The 20,161-nt window shown below is 44.4% G+C and overlaps 1 protein-coding gene across 1 annotated transcript in view; it reads right to left on the bottom strand.

The window, feature by feature from the left end:
- Positions 1–11,049, bottom strand: part of LOC147114142 (rho GTPase-activating protein 7) — a 208,314-nt gene extending 197,265 nt beyond the window's left edge. Inside the window, exon 1 of the mRNA XM_085995769.1 lies at positions 10,716–11,049. Within this exon, the coding sequence (XP_085851895.1) occupies positions 10,716–10,830 (115 nt within the window). The 5' untranslated portion in view covers positions 10,831–11,049. The remainder of the gene's footprint in view (positions 1–10,715) is intronic.
- Between the last annotated feature and the right edge of the window lie 9,112 nt (positions 11,050–20,161).

Here is a 20,161-nt window from a genome sequence, read left to right as displayed (position 1 = left end):
GGGAAGCGACTGATGAGAAATTCAAAAGTATTTCCAGGTTTGATTGGCAAGTACAAGATGTGCTAAAATTGGGATTTGACATCTTCTTGGAAGTGGGAGGCAAAAGGTGTAAAATGAAAACAAAATTACAACAGAGCTTCTAAAATTGATGTCAGGCCACAGAGCTGCATAGCACTCTGCAGTTTCAACTTTAAAATTCATATTCACATGCAAGAACAGAGGGACACAGCCCATACTTACACCACCAAACAACTGAGAGTTACCCCAATTATGGGCACATCCTTGAAGAACTCAACTCCTAGGCCACCAAGTGCTGCTACTAACTTATCTACAACTCCAAAAACACAAAAAAAACACTGCAGTAGGCATTGAAATAAATGTCATCTGTCCCCAATGCACAACTTTCATTTAACTCAATCACCTGTTCAAGCTTCAGCAAGCAAAAATAATCAAGGACAGAATCATAGCAGCGCTCCAGCCAAATGAACCAAACTTCTTCTCATTTACTCTACGTCTATAGAATTTCAATGGATGACTTCTGTTGTGTACAATTCCTGATCTAAATAAAACTTGTTCCCACTAATCCCATTTTAGTGCTGTGTGTTAAAATGAGTGAACACACTGTTAGATTTGACCTGGAGATTGTAGAACATCAGAAATCTTATCACTTTGCGCAGATGGTTTGTTCTTATTCAGAGTTGATCTTTAATTTGTTGAATGAATGATTCAGTGGGCTGTGGTACAATGATCAGCCAATTGGATCATTTTTAAATTGCATTTTAAAGGCCTCTTGTTCCAAGCAGTATCCTGATTGAAGCATAACATTTCTTGGCAAACCAGTTACTTGTTGCCAAGATTTAACTGTGTTAGGTGTCAGCTGCAAAATCCTTTAGATTGGCCAATTAAATTAAATTGAGCCCATTTACCACCTAATTAAGGTTGTCCATTACTTTAATTTTTAAAGATAATGGAGCTCCCATTTATATCCCCACTATCAAAATTGTCCACAAATTGTAAATGAAGATTGCCAAGAGAATTATTTTCTTACCTTGGGAGCAAAGCCTAGAATTTTATTATTGAGGGAATTGTGGTGAGAGGGAGATGGGAGGGAATAATAAGAAGGGGTTTCCTCACATTCTTAATCAACAAGCTGCAAAGCACAACACATCAAATAGATTTACCTGTTTATGTGACTCATTTTGAAAACGTCCCGATTTCTGAGCTGCAACTGTTGTATTATATAACATAATCACAAACTAGTGAAATGAACAATGATTTGAAGTGCAATAGAAATGATTGTTTCAAAGCTTCATCATTCCTACTTCTTTGTATTTTATATTCTAGTTCAAATTGAATTTCTCATGAACAACATTTGTATAGCACCTTCAATGTAGACAAATGTCCCAAGACACATAGGCGTAATCAAAATAAAATAAACTTACCTTGTTGGAGACCCTCATCAATGATTCTCATCAGTTTCTGCCCGAAGGATAATATAACATTGTACGGTGATGATAGGCTGAGTTTCTGGCCTTCAGAAGCATCTTTGAAAGTTACCATGTTAGCAGAAAGGCAGTGGATGTTTTATCTGGCACACTGTGAGTGTTTTGTAATGGTGAAATTGGTTACTTTTAAGGGAAAGTTTTTTAATCCGTTGGAAATACAGGTAGACTACCCTTTATCCGAACTTCCGAAAACCGAAACCCTCTAAAAACCGAAGGTTTTTTCGTTCAGCGTAAGTCGTGCGCACGACCCCGACCCCCGCCGACCCCCACCGCCGACCCCCCACCCTTTCGGATAAGGGATAGTGTATCCTTTATCCGCACTTCCGAAAACTGAAATCCTCTGAAAACCGAAAGGTTTCGTTCAGCGTAAGTCGTGCGCACGACCCCGACCCCCCCCGACCCCCTGCCGACCCCCCGCCGACCCCGACCCCCGCCGACCCCCGACCCCCCCGCCGACCCCCACCCCCGACAAATTTCCCAGTCTTATAAAATACCTTCTGAAATCCGAAATTTTCCGAAAACCGAAACACGGCTGGTCCCGAGGTTTTCGGATAAAGGATAGTCTACCTGTATGCAACAAATTAGTCAGCACCTGCAAAGAGAAATGACAGGTTATGGCATTTTGGGCTTGTAACCATTCATCAGTTCTGACAGAGGCTTACTCACTCAAAATGTCATAACCTGTCTTTTCTCTTTATGGATGCTGACTGACTTGTTGCATATTTCCAGCATTTTCTGTTTTTATTTCAGATTTCCAGCAATTGCATTAACATTTTTTTATCAATTTGTTACTGAATGTTCCACCTAAGGTTCCCTAATATCATTGTTGCAGGCATCATGTTGTTTCTACAACTACTGTCCCATTACCAGGTTGCAGCAGCTCCTCAGCAAGCTGGTAATGTGTCAGCTGTGGCTCAGTTGGTAGCACCCTCGCCTCGGAGTCAGAAGGTTGTGGGTTCAAGTTCCCACTCCAGGGACTTGAGCACATCAATCTAGGCTGACACTCCAGTGGAGTGCTGCACTGTTGGAGGTGCCATCTTTTGGATGAGACGTTAAACCGAGGCCCTGTTTGCTCTCTCAGGTGGATGTAAAAGATCCCATGGCATTATTTCGAAGAAGAGTAGGGGAGTTATCCCCGGCATCCTTGGCCAATATCTATCCCTCAACCAACATAACAAAAACAGATTATCTGGTCATTATCACATTGCTGTTTGTGGGACCTTGCTGTGCGCAAATTGGGAGGACTCGTAAAAATCAACATTTCATTGTGCAGTACACACGTCTGCTGCATATATGACAAATAAAATTGAATTGAATTGAATTGAATTGGCTGCCACGTTTCCCACATTACAACAGTGACTACACTTCAAAAAGTACTTCACTGGCTGTAAAGCACTTTTAGACGTCTGATGGGCGTGAAAGGCGGTATATAAATGCAAGTCTTTCTTTCTTTCAACCCTCCAATGACCGATTTTGCCTTTCAAAGAAGAGCTGAAACTGCTAAACCATTCATTTCCCAGTTCATATGGGTGTAGCCGAATGCACCAATCATAAACATGTACAAACAGGTGGTGGCCAGAGCGGACTGTTACTGTACACATAACAAATCATTCAGAGTTATTATGGACCCAATTGAGTAATTAGAGAAGCAGAGGGGCTTGATGAGGATGAAGGGACAGAGAACGGAAGCAGAGCAGCAACAGTACTTGGAATGCAAGCAAGGATTGCTAGCTGAAACAAGGCGATTTATAGGGGCCCAGCCTTCATAAACCATTTTTATTTGTTTGCCAAACGCTCAACACAATGACAGATTCTGATGCAAACTGTCTGTTCTCATTGCAAAAATACTGAATTGTTTGCCTGTGCCTTTAAAACAATGATGCACTCCAGCCTGGCTTATCTCTCTCTCAGCAATGAAGTGCCTTTTTAATGCTGGGTGTGCTGAACAGTCAGGCAAGGCTGTGGACAAGGAATAACCTGGCAACTTCGGGGAACTAGTAAAGTTATGCAGCATTTGGAAGGAATCAGAGAACTGGCCCACCAAGTACTTGTGGGTTGTTTAGAAGCTGAATTTTGTTTATATCTTTTTAATCCAAAGCTTACCATGTTTTATTATTCTTAATTAGCAATGAAGCGACATCAAGCAAAGATTATTACAATATAGCTTAATATGCATTTTCACAACTGAGCTGCATGATTCTTGTAGTGCTATTAGAATATGAATTTCCTTTTAATATTTAAAATGGGATGTTAAAAAACTACTTCATTAGGATCGTGAATATGTCATCACTCTCCCCTCCACCCCAAGACCAAAAATACCAAAACAAATAATGAACAGAGGATGTTGTTTCTCACCCCCTCTCCTGCCCTGGCTATGTTTAACTTTGGGAGATTCCCAACCATCTGGAAATGGTTGGATTTGACCTTTTTCTGCATTAGGGGAGCCAACACACTGAAGCTTGAAACTGAACAGGAACATGGTTGCACTCTGCAACTGCACATGTCAGGAAAGTTGGGGACTGAATTTTCTGCTGTTGAAATACCCAGCACCACCTCCACCACCCCACCCCGCCCACCACAACTCTTGCCCCCACTTCACCTGAAGACACTGTAAATGGATAATAGGTCCATCAGTGGATGTGAAGAAAGGAAGACATTGGCGTAGAGTCTTTGTTAAAACTGACTGAGTTCTCAAGAAATCCTGGGGGAGTGAATTTCCGCAGACAGTATCCTACTCATCTGGCGTAACTCCGGTGGAAGAGTCGCGGACACCCTGGAAAGTCAGCACAATTGTCTTTACGCCATTTTCCCGGAGTTTCCGCAGTTTTTCCAGCAAAGTTACGGAAGACAAGTGGGAGAATCCTTGCGGAAGTCCACCCCCCACCCCTGCCACCCCTTACCCCCGATATTAACCTATCTTTTTTTCTTTATTGGTGCTCATGGGCCTGCTATGTATTCCCCAAATATTTTTAAAACGTTTTAGATTTCCAGGATTTGTTGCTTTTTCCCTGTCTTATCAGTGCTGGAAAAGCAAGCTGAGATCACCGGCTAAACAAACGAGCAAGCTACATATTTGTACTGTTTTCGCTGGCAATCAATTTCTAAACACAGCAGCTGTAGAAAAACTGTGGGAAATAAAAGAGAGGCAAGAATGATACTAAAATTTGCTGGCAGTTCAGGACATTATACATTTCTTTACCATGCACTTCAAATTTCGAATATACTACGCAATCTCAAATTGCAATGGAGTTAAGGCCAGGTGTAGCCTTCAGGTGACGTTGGTTTACAGGGCAGGGAATCGTTAGCCAGTGAGCACACATGTAATTCAATCACCCTTTTAAAGTCATGCATACTGTCCTTAGTTTTATTTAATACTATGATTTAATATTATTCATAATACCAAAACCTATAGCAATTTGGGAAGCTGTGAAGTAGAACTGGTTCGAGCATAGGGGTTTCTTGCAGTGCAGGCTGGGGGTCTGGGAGAGGTAAACAAAGGTGTTGCAGCATCACCACTGGCAGGAATTACAGTGTGACAAGTTTGCATTATAAATGTGGACATAGGAATTTATAATAGGAAAAAGTTGACATGAAACTGACAAAAATGTGACAATATGAAGTAGACAAGGAAGCGTGCACGTTATATTTTTAACATATTATAGATGCTTAGAAACTATGCAGTATTTTCTCTGTGTCAGTCAATACAATAAATGCTGAAATCTCTGCTGGCTCACCATGTACTGTATCACTTCTGGCTGAATCATGTGATACATAGAAAGCAGCCAATTGTCATTGTCTGTTATGACATCCCCATCAGCAAGAGAAACATTAAGCTGAAGAAAGGAAAAATAAAAAGCTCTTTTTGAATATATTATATGGAAGACCGACACTGGAGTACGTTCCAAGGCAGTACCGTCCCCACCGCTTAACACGATTAGCCCACTATAATCATTGAATGGTGTATCTTCTTTCAGAGACACCGAAAGAGAACGGGAACAGGAAATGTCCGAGGCCGTTATTGAAACGACTATTTCTCCACAGGAGGTGCTGCCCTTCACAGAAGGTGAGATTCTCTCCACAATCAACGTGCACTTCCCTGTGTTTGACCATGTCGGTCCCTCTGTTCATCTCCAATATCAGGGAAACGCTCCCTCCTACATCTACCAGTGGACGAGTGAAATTTACAACACCAATGACCACCAAATCTAACTTAATAAATCCCGCTGAGACCCGCAAAAAAAACCACATGGAGTGATCCACAGCGGGATGTAAATGCAAATACAGCATGATAACAAGGTGCAAAAAGCTTATTAAATTGCACAAAAAAGCCAGCGCGCTTAATGTGTTATAACGGAGCCTTTGTACTTGGCTTCAGTGGAAATGGCAAATGGTTAGCGCCATTTTCTCGATATTGGCAGTTGCCTGTGATGAGCAGGGACGGTGTAAGTGACGAGGACTGCCATAGATCCCCAGTTTGACCTGAGGTTGATGAACAAGTCAAGCTTTGCTCTTATAGTTTATGATGCCATATTGACCTGTTGTTGTTTCATAGCCTTCAAGCACACTGTATTATCCAGTATGAAACAGTCAGCTCCAATTTAAACAGTCACCGGTCACAGTTACTTTATTCGCAGATGTGCTGCTCTTACTCAAATCCACACTGGTGAGCCGGATGGTTCACGTTTATGTGTTTTATGTCATAAAATGCAGAGATTTATTATTTTTCACTGACCTAAAAGGTGACCTAAGTTGTGCTCGCTTGAGTTATGAGTATGGTTTAAAGCAACAACTATATTTTCGAGTCCAAGCCAAGCACGTTACTAGTGTGTACATTTTGCTGTAATATCTTTAACGTAACTGCAATGCAGCCTCACAGCGGAGGTGCCATTTAGGTGCCAGATTGTTTTTTTTAAAGACAGGGTACTGAAACTTTTGCATTTCACAAAGGACTTACGCTAGGGGGAAATTTTTTCAAGCACATAATCAAAGATTTAATAAGCGTACATGTTGATGAGTTTTGTGCGCTGTGTATGCTGCAGGCAAAATGAACATGACTGACAATATGGCAGTCAATTAGTGGAGGTTCTGGAGATGGTTGTTCTTATGTATTCCAGGAATGGAGCTAACTAAAAACAACAGAAAAAGGTGAGGACATGGCTCCTGCTTGCTCATCAGCTCTATCCTCACTCACTTACATTGACTCCTCTTCCCCCAATGGCTTGAATTTAAAATCCTCGTACTTTATCTATAAATCCCTGCATGGTCTTACCCCACCACACCTCTGCAAGCTTCTTTAGCCTTAAATCTCATCAGGCCTCCGCCGGTGCTCTGACTCTGACCTCCAGTGCATTCCCTCATCTCCCTCAACTCTACTCTAGGAAATTGGCTGAGCGGCAGGAGACAGGCAGTAAGGTTAATGGGTTGGTACTCAAATTGGCAGGAGGTGACTAGTGGTGTCCCGCAGGGATCTGTGTTGGGGCCTCAACTATTCACAGTATTTATTAATGACTTAGATGATGGCATAGAAAGTCAAATATTCAAATTTGCCGATGACACAAAGATAGGCGGAATTGTAGGCAGTGTAGATGGAAGCATAACATTACAAAGGGATATCGACAGATTAAGTGAATGGGCAAAACTGTGGCAAATGGATTTCAATGTAGGCAAACGTGAGGGCATCCACTTTGGACCTAAAAAGGATAGAACAGGGTACTTTCTAAATGGTGAAAAGCTAAAAACAGTGGAGGTCCAAAGAGACTTGTGGGGTCCAGGTAGATAGATCATTAAAATGTCATGAACGGGTACAGAGAATAATCAAAAAGGCTACTGGAATGCTGGCCTTTATATCTAGAGGACTAGAATACAAGGGGGTAGAAGTTATGCTGCAGGTGTGGTCTAACCCTGGTTAGACCACACCTGGAGTACTGTGTGCAGTTCTGAGCAGCACACCGTAGGAAGGGCATATTGGCCTTGGAGGGAGTGCAGCGTAGGTTTACCAGAATGATACCCGGACTTCAAGGATTAAGTTACGAGGAGAGATTACACAAATTATGGTTGTATTCCCTTGAATTTAGAAGGTTAAGGGGTGATATGATCGAAGTTTTCAAGATATTAAGGGGAACAGATAGGGTAGAGAGAGAGAAACTATTTCCGCTGGTTTGGGATTCTAGGACTAGGGGGCATAGTCTAAAAAATAGAGCCAGACCTTTCAGGAGTGAAATTAGGAAACACTTCTACACATAAAGGTTAGTACAAGTTTGGAACTCTCTTCCGCAAACAGCAATTGATGCTAGATCAATTGTTAATTTTAAATCTAAGATTGATAGCTTTCTGTTAACCAAAGGTATTAAGGAATATGGGCCAAAGGCGGGTTTATGGAGTTAGGTTGCAGATCAGCCATGATCTCATTGAATGGCGGAGCAGGCTCGAGGGGCTGAATGGCCTACTCCTGTTCCTATGTTCCTATGTTCCTACTCTCAGTGACAGAGCCTTCAGGTGTCTCCACCCTAATCATGAGCACTCCCTTCTCAGATTCCTCTGCCTTTCTATCTCCCGCCCCGCCTTTAAAAGCCTTCTCAAAATACATGACTTTGACCAAGCCTTCAGTCACCTTTCCTAACCCTCCTGCAAAGGCTCCGTGTCTGCACCTTTTCTTCTTTATGAAGCACCGTGGGATGTTTTACTACTTCAAAGGCATTATATAAACATAGATTGTCTCCATCTCTCTGTGAAGGATTGAAACTCCTGGTCTCCATTTGGCATCTTCCCACAACAGCATGACGAAGATTAATAACTGACTGAGGGGATTTACGCATCCTGAGTTTGTGTTCTGTCAACCTGTGGCATAGCTCCAATGTACTGTGTAACTGCACCACACTAGTAAATAATTTCATTTGTACAAACGATATGGCTGACATAAAATGTTGTTGTAATTAACTTAAAAAAAATCCTAGAACAAATAATATTGTTAATCTTTCTACATAATGTCCTGTATCACATAGACATACTTTCAAACCCCAAAATCAGAAAACCTGTGAGAATATGAAAAGATATGCAGCATTGCCAGGAATTGAAGGCAGCGGTCTAATTTCAAAGACTCAGAGAATGACCGTACATCCCTCAAGCACTGTTTATGACATTATTTGAATACCATAATTAGATTACAGCCTGTAACTCACTCCTACGTGCACATTATTATACATAGAAACCATCTGAATCTCTCAATTAGACTCCAGCATGCAGCTCACTTCTGGGCAACTGTCATTTTTTATATAAACAATCTTGGTTGGACTACAGCCATAATTGACTCCCAGATCTTGATTATACATTCTATAATTCCCATTATGGATTTGAACACACAATCTAAGCTTACAGTTCAGTGCTTCACTAAGGGAGTGCTGCATTGTTGGAGGTGCCACCTTTTGACTGAGGCATTAAACCAAGGCCTCTCTGCCTGCTCTTTTCGACGTAAAAGAGCTATGACACTATTTGAAGAAGAGTAAAGGTTTTCTTGGTGTCCTGGCCAACATTCCTCCCTCAACCAACACCCACCAAATACAGATTATCTAATGATTTCATTCATTTGCTAATTGTGGGATCTTTCCGTGTGCAAATTGGCTGTCATGTTTACCTACGTAAAAACATTTGATGAAGTAAGGTGGGAGGAGGCTCGTGTGGAGCATAAACACTGACACAGACCAGTTTCCATGCTGTAAATTCTATGTAAGACTTTAAAAGTAATCCATTGGCTGTAGAAGCACTTTGGCGTTTGCTGAGGACATGTTAAGGTGCTACTTAAAAGCAAATTCTCAAGTTCTTTTTTACATATAAATCACCTCTACCTGTTAATTAGGATGAATATTAGGTGACTTCCAGCTGTCTATTACTTCCCCTTACCCATTTTCTCCTTTCCCCTCTTCTCCCGAAGGCATTGACTCTTTATTGCAGTAAATTTTCACTGGCACTGCTTGCTATCTGGTACCTTTCTGAAGTGGCCTTTATTAATTAGTGAGCCCTGACAGTAAGGGTCAGCAATCTATTTGGCCATGGGGGTGGGGAGGAGGTATCAGAACCAAGTCTGATCCTGTCCTCAATCAATGTCCAAACATATATTTCCATCAGGCATTGCTGCAGAGCAAACCAGAGCTGAATATTCTCACCCTAATCCAGAGGCACTAAGGCTAATTATAATGGCCCTACTCCTACCTGATTGAGATCAACTAACTCAGCACAGATTGTGAATTAAATCTGGGACATTCCTGTTCTTTACTCACTGGATAAATTCACTGAACCATTCTTACTATAATAAAATGCCGTAGGAATGGATGATGCTTTTACTGAATTACATATATTGTGAAATAAGTACCGTATTCATTTTAATTCTGTCCACATTCAGATAACAATACTAATGGTTAAAAACTTGTGGTTTGACAAACCATTTTCACAGACTGTATGGGAGGCAGAAATGCAGCGCTCCAGAACAATTGAAAGCCTAGTTTATGTGCAACAAAAAGGGATAAAAAAAAGAAACTGCAAAATATCAGTCCCAGGTACAGGGAACATTTTTGTTTGTGGGAGGAGGCAGGGAAGGAGAAGGAGGAGGTGTGAAGTGTGTGTGTGTGGGGGTGGGGGTGTGGGGGGGGGGGGAGCGGGGGGTGAAATTGGTGTCCAGAATTAGTAATAAATTTTGAACATTCAAGATTCAACTTGCATAGGTGTAGGCGAACAAACTTTCATGTGCAGGTGTACAAACTAACAAGTTTATCCTCTATCTCCTCCCTGCCCTCCTTCTCGTGGTCATCAGGATCAACTGACGTCACGCTCGAACATACAGATGCAGAAATCTTACTTGAAGGTTGACTGAGCATCATGAGTCTTCAAAATGTGACTCACATACGTCCTAGTGACTATCCCTCGGCAATTAAAAACACAACGCTGTATGGAAGATTTATTTGCAGGTAATATTCTCAGTGAAGCTCCTGCTAACAACCCATCAAAAGATACCAATGGCATAGTAATGCAGAGAAGTTGTCACTCTTGAGCTAACACATTCTCTGAATCTGCTCAGTTATTAAGATATCAGTGTTAGGAAGTGAGCTGAGCCTTGGAAGTATTACAGCTTAGTCATATGATCAGTATTACTGTTATATACTGAGCAGCATGCTTCCAGAGGAATATATCACTAGAAACAGAATGAGAAGACGCACTGACCTGAAAGTCTTTTCTCCCTTGTATTTTTCCAGATTATATCCCACGCTTTGTTGGTAGAATCCTTAATGTGTTCGCTGAGGGACCGTCTTAATGGAGATTTGGTATGATGAGCCATTCCCTGCTTGTCACTCTGCTGAATTCCACACACACACACAGAAAACGTTTCTATTCCATTAAAGATCTAGATGATACAGAGAGAGAGAAACTCCACTAAAGACACCAGATGCAGAATCTGCAGCCTGCAAAAAAGAGCCAGTTTGGAACAAACAGACTGGGTCAAACCATTTCCTGATGTGGAGAGAAGTTGTTAGTAATCTGCTGACACCCTTCTCCAGAAACCTCCCCTCCAGTGCTTTGGGGTCAGGCCAGACTGGAAAGGAAACAGCAGTCCATTGGGGTGCCCCCTCCCCTCCTCTCACAACTAAACAGTCTTGCAACGCAGCTGCCACTTACTATACACTTGCATGAGAGTCAGACTTTGAAAAATAAAAGTTACAAAAGACAAACATTTAAACAAGCAGGGTTTTAATAAGTCTTGAAACTGTTTCAATCAGTTTTTCACAAAGCATCCCATTGACATGGGACAGGAGTTCTGCTTTTTACACAGCTGACCCATTTCAGTATATTGTTTTAATATGAAGATGAGTTCATAGTTACCATAATTTCTGGAGTAGAAGTAGAAGTGATTTTGATAATCTGACATTTGAGGAGAGAAAGCATATTTTAGAACATTCACAATCAAATAATGTGTTGCTTTTCAGCTTCAAAATTCTTTAAAAAAGATTATTTGACACTTCACTTCAAAAGTTGTAGCCATCATGTTTATTTCTGGAAACATTGTAAAATCTGGCGTATAAGCCACACAGCCTTAAAAGAAACAAAGACTTGCATTTATATAGCGCCTTTCACAACCTCAGGATCTCCCAAAGCGCTTTACAGCCAATGAAGTACTTTTGAAGTGTAGTCACTGATGTAATATAGGAAATGCTTTGGCCAATTTGCACACAGCAAGCTCCCACAAACAGCAATGAGATAATGGCCAGAAACATATAAGATTGTGAGGGGGCTTGATCGGGTGGATGCGGTGAGGATGTTTCCACTGATGGGTGAGACTAGAATTAGGGGGCATAATCTTAGAATAAGGGGCTGCCCTTTCAAAACTGAGATGAGGAGAAACTTCTTCACTCAGAGGGTAGTAAATCTATGGAATTTGCTACCCCAGAGAGCTGTGGAAGCTGCAACATTAAATAAATTTAAAACGGAAATAGACAGTTTCCTAGCAGATAAGGGAATTAGGGGTTACGGGGAGCGGGCAGGGAAGTGGATGTGAGTCTAGATTCAGATCAGCCATGATCCTATTGAATGGCGGAGCAGGCCCGAGGGGCCGTATGGCCTACTCCTGCTCCTACTTCTTATGTTCTTATCTTGCATTCGTGATGTTGGTTGATGGATAAATATTGGCCAGGATATCAGGAGAACTCCTCTGCTTGTCTTCAAAATAATGCCATAGGACCTTTTATGTCCACCTGAGAGGGCCTCGGTTTAACATATCATCTGAAAGATGGCACCTCCAACAATACAGCACTCCCTCAGCACTCCCTCAGCACTGCACTGGGCTGTCAGACCAGATTTTGTGCTCAAGTCTCTGGAGTGGGGCTTGAATCCATGACCTGACTCGTGATCTTATGTCTTCTAAATAAGGAGTGTGATCTATAGGGGTTTTACAAAGCTGGCAACTATACAAGAACGGGTTCCTGAGATAACTCCCATCCTGCTCTGGGTAAGAGCAAAAGCAGAACTCAATGCCAGATTATTACCTTCACAAGATGTAAATAAAAAGCCTTCCCAGAATGCATTGGAAGAAAGGCCATGGACCCCTGAACAACAGTATAAAGCTAGCATTAAAGGGAAGCCGTTGTACAAGCAGAAAAGAACTGGATTCCCTCCTCATAACCAAAATAGTGTGACTACTCTGCTTCACACATGCACAGTACTATGAAAAGGGTGACAAGCCAAATATATTCCTGGTCCAAGCATTGACATGCCAATGGACAAGTAGGACTATCCTGTCAATATACACACACACCGTGCTGTTGCAATCTGTGACTCAAAGTCAGCAAATCATAAATTCATGAGATTTTGTAAGAAGCCACACAAATCCAAATCCACGGCATCAACAGAAATTTGCAAGAGTGTCTTGCCAGCCTACCATTCCCCCTGCTAAATGAAAAGGAAAAAAAAGCAAACTAGGTGTCCCTGTTTCCCTGGAGAAAGTATCCCATGCAATGTGACTCATACAGAGTGATAATACCCTGGCCCAGATAAGCGCTTCAGAGAATTGTGCAAAATGCTAGCTGCCAAATCCCAACTGCTGGAAGTACTCATTCCCTGGGTGTCTCGTGTCTACGACTCATCCCTGAAAGTGTCGGGCTGTCTGCAATCAGTCTCTGGCTGTATAATACTGGCATTGATGCCCAACCTCCAATTCTCATAACATTGACAAATGTGTATTAACTGTCATTTACCGGAATTTAGTATATTTCATCTATATTTTGATGTCTAATTTACTCTCATTATTTCTCTTTAATATAGGCCTCATCTGGTTCTATTAGTGTCATGGCACACAGTGAGTGGATCAGGCAGGTTCTCTCTGTGCTTTCATTCTAACCAGCCTCATCCAGCCCAGCTGGGGTCAGAAGCGATCAATGGAAGGGCAGCAAACTTCATTTGAGGATTAATGTGTTGCATGATGCTAGCTGACAGGCATGATTCCAATGGAGGAAGTTACCCTTCTTGACTTGCCATTGTGAAGAGGGCATTAATTGAGGCTCAGATAGTCGTGTATCGGAACAGAAGGAATGAATAGAGTGAATCTAATAAGGAAAGCCACTCAACCTGTTGCTGCACACTTCTTAATAATAATTCAACTTTATTGTCATTGTACAATGCACAAGTACATGAACAACGAAATGTGATCTTGCAAGCTCCCATGAGTCCAGTACAAATAACATTTAACATTAAACGTAAATAGCACTGTCCTGGGAAAAGCAAAGCCGCTGCGTCTGTGCGCGCCGCCATTCCATTTCCACCATTCCTCCTGTCCGACAATCTCCAGCCCAACGCCCGGGCCTACTCACCAGCCGCCCCTCCCGGGGCTCCTTCCATGACTTTCTCACCAACCAACCGCCCCTCCTCAGGGCTCCTTCCGTGACCTTCTGCACCTGGTCTATCCCTAATGGTCACCCCTCCAGGTACTAACCAGGCCTGGCTCTGCTTAGTTTCCAAGCCTTGCCCAGTGACCCTGTCCCTAGTCCCAGGAACAGGTCCAGTTGCAGTTGGCATTCATGCAGGGCTGGAAGCAGGTTATCCTTTTACTCAGGGAATAGCAGTGGCTCACCGGGGTATGATCGCATCCAAAGAATGAGAGAAATCGAAAATAGAAAATTGAAAAAGAAATTAAATAAAGAGCACAAATTATTCACTGACACAAATACCACAACATAGAGCAGTTCGCTTGATCGGTGCCCTTGGCACTGTACTCAATATCCACAGACCCAATTCATGTACGGACTGGGGTCAAGCAAGGCTGTGTCATCGCACCAACGCTCTTCTTGATCTTCCTGGCTGGAATGCTCCATCTCACCCTCAGTAAGCACCCCGCTGGAGTGGAGCTAATCTACAGAACAAATGGGAAACTGCACATCCTCTGTCATCGAATTACAGTATGCAGATGACGCTTGCGTCTGCGCACACTCTGAGGCTGAACTCCAAACCATCGTCAACAGCTTCACTGAAGCGTACGAGAACATGGGCCTTACACTAAACATCCGTAAGACAAAGGTCCTCGACCAACCTGCCCCCACCACACAGTACTGCCCCCCGATTATCAAAATCCACGACGAGGCCTTGGACAACGTGGACCACTTTCCATACCTCAGGAGTCCACAGTCAACAAGGGTAGACGTCGATGATGAAGTCCAACACCGCCTTCAGTGTGCCAGTGCAGCCTTCGGTCGCCTGAGGAAGAGAGTGTTTGAAGACCAGGACCTCAAACCCAGCACCAAGCTCATGGTCTACAGAGCAGTAGTGATACCCACCCTCCTGTATGCTTCAGAGGCATGGACCATGTACAGCAGGCACCTCAAAGCACTGGAGAGGTACCACCAACGCAGCCTCCGCACGATCCTGCAAATCCATTGGCAGGATAAGTGCACCAACGTCAGTGTTCTCGCTCAGGCAAACATCCCCAGCATCAAAGCTTTGACCACGCTCGATCAGCTCCGATGGACAGGCCACATCGTCCGCATGCCCGATACAAGACTCCCAAAACAAGCGCTCTACTTGGAGCTCCGACACGGCAAGAGAGCCCCAGGTGGGCAGAGGAAACGCTTCAAGGACACCCTCAAAGCCTCCTTGAAAATCCCCCACTATCAACATCCTGGGGGTTACCATTGATCAGAAACTGAACTGGACCAGCCATATAAATACTGTGGCTACAAGAGCAGGCCAGAGGCTGGGAATTCTGCGGCGAGTGTCTCACCTCCTGACTCCCCAAAGCCTTTCCACCATCTACAAGGCACAAGTCAAGAAACGGCTGAAGACACTGGATACTGCAAAGGCTATGGGCCCTGACAACATTCCGGCAATAGTACTGAAGACTTGTGCCCCAGAACTAGCTGTGCCTCTAGCCAAGCTGTTCCAGTACAGCTACAACACTGGCATCTACCCGGCAATGTGGAAAATTGCCCAAGTATGTCCTGTCTACAAAAAGCAGGACAAATCCGACCCGGCCAATTACCGTCCCATCAGTCTACTCTCAATCATCAGCAAAGTGATGGAAGGTGTCGTCGACAGTGCTATCAAGCGGCACTTACTCAGCAATAACCTGCTAACTGACGCCCAGTTTGGGTTCCGTCAGGGCCATTCAGCTCCTGACCTCATTACAGCCTTGGCCCAAACATGGACAAAAGAGCTGAACTCAAGAGGTGAGGTGAGAGTGATTGCCCTTGACATCAAGGCAGCATTTGATCGAGTGTGGCATCAAGGAGCCCTTGCAAAACTGAAGTCAATGGGAATCAAGGGGAAAACTCTCCATTGGTTGGAATCATACCTAGCACAATGGAAGTTGGCTGTGGTTGTTGGAGGTCATTCATCTCAATCACATGACATCACTGCAGGAGATCCTCAGGGCAGTGTCCTAGGCCCAACCATCTTCAGCTGTTTCATCAATGACCTTCCCTCCATCATAAGGTCAGAAGTGGGGATGTTCGCTGATGATTGCACACTGTTCAGCACCACTCGAGACTCGTCAGATACTGACGCAGTCCGTGTCCATATGCAGCAAGACCTGGACAACATTCAGACTTGGGCTGACAAGTGGCAAGTAACATTCGCACCACACAAGTGCCAGGCAATGACCATCTCCAACAAGCGAGACTCTAACCATCTCCCCTTGACATTCAATGGCATTACCATCACTGAATCCCCCACTATCAACATCCTGGGGGTTACCATTGATCAGAAACTGAACTGGACCAGCCATATAAATACTGTGGCTACAAGAGCAGGCCAGAGGCTTGGAATTCTGCGGCGAGTGTCTCACCTCCTGACTCCCCAAAGCCTTTCCACCATCTACAAGGCACAAGTCAGGAGTGTGATGGAATACTCTCCACTTGCCTGGATGAGTGCAGCTCCAACAACACTCAAGAAGCTCGACACCATTCAGCATAAAGCAGCCCGCTTGATTGGCACTCCATCCACCACCTTCAACATTCACTCCCTCCACCACCGGCGCACTGTGGCTGCAGTGTGTACCATCTACAAGATGCACTGCAGCAACTCGCCAAAGCTCCTTCAACAGCACCTTCCAAACCCGTGACCTCTGCCACTTAGAAGGACAAGGGCAGCAGACGCATGGGAACATCACCACCTACAAGTTCCCCTCCAAGCCACACACCATCCTGACTTGGACCAGTATCGCCATTCCTTCACTGTCGCTGGGCCAAAATCCTGGAACTCCCTTCCTAACAGCATTGTGGGTGTACCTACACCATATGGACTGCAGCGGTTCAAGAAGGCGGCTCACCACCATCTTCTCAAGGGCAATTAGGGATGGGCACTAAATGCAGGCCTAGTCAGCGATGCCCACATCCCATCAATGAATACAATTAAAAAAAAAAACATCCCCACCAACACCTGGGAATCCCTGGCCCAGGACCGCACAAAGTAGAGGAGAAGCATCTGGGAAGGCACCAAACACCTCGAGCCTCTTCGCTGGGAGCAAGCGGAAGCCAAGTGCAAACAGCGGAAGGAGCGCATATCAACACAAGCACTTCACTCACCCGCCCCTTCAACCACCGTCTGCCCCAACTGTGACAGAGACTGTAGGTCCCGCATTGGGCTCACCAGTCACCTGCGAACTAATTTTTAGTGTGGAAGCAAGTCATCCTCGGTTCCGAGGGACTGCCTAAGAAGGGAAGACTCAATATCCACTCCCTCCATGGCCAGCGCCCTGTGGCTGCAGTATCTATGATCTACAGGATGCACTGCAGCGACTCACCATGTTTATGCAGACAGGACCTCACTCCCCTGCGATCTCTACCACTAAGAAGGATAAAAGCAACAATGTTATAGGAATACCATCCCTTCCAAATTTCTCTCCAAGTTACTCACCGTGCTGATTTGGACATTTATCGCTGGCGTTCCTTTATCATTCCCGGGTGGATATTCTGGAATTCCCTACCTGTGTGGGAGCACCATATCCAAAAGGACTACAGTGTTGCTAAGAAAAAACGAACCACCAATGTTATGTCCGTGTATCTTAATGTTGTGTCCTTCAATAATCAGACAACAGACTGCAGGGAACGATTCAACAGGTGTTTACTGAATGAGGGTTACTCTAGAACTAACTGTACAGATCACTACTCAGGGTTTATATACAGGTGTGGTCACTGCCGGTACTACAGTAGACAGGAGCTGTAAAAAGTAGTTCTCTCCCTTAAGGTATATATATATTACATACATTACAATTTCTCCCCTTTTAGATTAACAGTACCATAATACTCATTTAACAATTAACATTTTTAATATACAATGTTATATGAAAATAGTTCATTCATATATTCAGTCTCTGGGGAGGCTTCCTGATTCTTTCTGGATAACGCCTTTCCCGAGTGTCTCACTCTTAGTGCGGAGGCAATTCTAGCACCCTGTCGTCAGTTGATTCATCAGCTTCCAATGCTATTGTTTCTGAGGTAGATGCGACCTGTACGTCGGGTTCCTCACCAGGTACATATGGCCGAGACATGGGGTTGACTCGTTCCTGTGACTCTAGGATCTGGTCAGCATGGCGTCTCACAATGTTCTCCCCAACATCCACTGTGTACATTAGTGGCCCCTGCCGTGTGCATATTGTTCCTGGTTGCCATTTCTCTGTTTGGTAGTCGCGGACCAAGACTGGTTGCCCTACATTGAAGCTCCTTGTCGGCTTCTCATTGATGTGCTGGAATTGCTTACTCTCAACATCTCTTCGTACATTTGGTCTGAGCAAATCCAGACGAGATCTCAACCTTCGGTTAAAGAACATCATGGCCGGGGCCTGGTTGGTGACTGCATGTGTCGCATTTCTGTAGGCTAACAGGAAATTGTCCACCTTATGCTGCAGTGGAATGTCGTCATCGCACATGGCCTTTACTGCTTTTTTAAAGGTTTGTACGAACCTCTCAGCCAATCCATTTGTGGCTGGATGATACGGGGCGGATGTGTAATGCCTTACCCCATTCCTTTTCATAAATCTTCGAAACTCTTCGGACACAAACTGTGGTCTGTTATCAGAGCAAATCTGCTCTGGCAAGCCGTTCCTGGCAAAAATGGTCCGTAGGACTGCAATAGTTTTCTCCATGGTGGTGGAGGACATTTTGATCACCTGAGGCCATTTCGAGTGCGCATCCACGGCTATTAAAAACATTGAGCCCATGAATGGACCAGCAAAATCAATATGCACCCGTTGCCATGGAGATGAGGGCCAGTCCCATGGGTGTAGAGGGGCATGTGGTGGTGCATTTTGGACCTTCTGGCATCCTGAACAGCTCTTTGTCAGGTCCTCGATTTGCTGATCGATCCCCGGCCACCACACATAAGCCCTAGCAAGGCTTTTCATTTTCACCCCTCCCAGATGACCTTCATGAAGCTCATTGAGCACTCTTTCCCTTAACTTGGGTGGAATTACCACTCGGGATTCACACATCAAGGTCCCCTGGCATACTGACAGCTGTTCTCTTCTGGATGAGAATGCTGGCAACAGTGAGTCGCCATGTGCTGGCCATCCCTTCACCGTCAAATCATATACCCGAGACAGTGTCGGGTCATTTCGGGTCTCCTTCTCCATACCAGCGTTAGTTACTGGCAAGCATTCAATTATAGTCAAATGAAATATTTTGACAGGATCCACTGCTGGTGCTTCCTCCGCAGTAGGCAGTGGCAGGCGTGATAGCCCAGCAGCATTTCCATGCTGTTTCGTGCCCTTATACTCGATTTCATATTGGTGCACCCCTAGAAAAAGGGACCATCTTTGTAGCTGTTGCGCAGTCATCACCGGAACGCGCTTCTTTGGATTAAAGATGGAGACAAGTGGTTGGTGGTCAGTCAACAAGGTGAACTTCTGCCCGTGCAGATAGTGATTGAACTTTTTCACTCCCCACACTAGGCTGAGGGCCTCCCTGTCAATCTGGGCGTAGTTATGCTTGGCTGAGGTTAGTGACCGAGACGCAATGGCTACTGGCCTCTCCAAGCCGTCCGGGAATTTGTGCGACAGCACCGCTCCAATGCCATAGGGTGATGCATCACACGCCAACCGAATTGGTAGTGCTGGGTTGAAATGAACCAACACCTCTTTTGATGTGATCAATGCTTTGCTCTTCTGGAAAGCTCGTTTACATTCGTCACTCCACTTCCATGGTACCCCCGTTTGCAGTAGGGTGTTCAGTGGGTGTAGTACGGTAGACAAATTCGGCAAGAACTTATGGTAGTAGTTCACCAGCCCGAGGAACGACCTCAGTTGTGACACATTTTCCGGTGCTGGAGCCTTGACTACTGCCTCAATCTTTTCAGGGGACTTATGTAACCCCTCTTTATCAATAATGTGGCCACAATACGAGATCTGCTTCTGGAAAAACTCGCATTTGTGGCGATTAGCTCGGAGCCCATATTCCTTCAATCTAGTGAGCACCTGCTCCAGGTTGGCGAGGTGATCACTGTCATTTTCGCCCATGACCAGGATGTCGTCCAAATAACAGTGGGTCCCTGGAATCCCTTGCAGGACTTGTTCCATTGCCCTTTGCCAAATAGCCGGAGCTGATGCTACCCTGAACAACAGCCGGTTGTATTGGTAGAGACCTTTATGAGTGTTGATCATGAGGTACTGTTTCGAGGCTTCTTCTACCTCCATT

The sequence above is a fragment of the Somniosus microcephalus genome, chromosome 8 (genome assembly GCF_052327205.1).
Source record: "Somniosus microcephalus isolate GS21.2 chromosome 8, FLI_Smic_1.0, whole genome shotgun sequence".
NCBI lineage: Eukaryota > Metazoa > Chordata > Chondrichthyes > Squaliformes > Somniosidae > Somniosus > Somniosus microcephalus.
The sequence above is the reverse complement of the archived record's forward strand: the minus strand, read 5'-3'. Positions and strand labels throughout refer to the sequence as shown.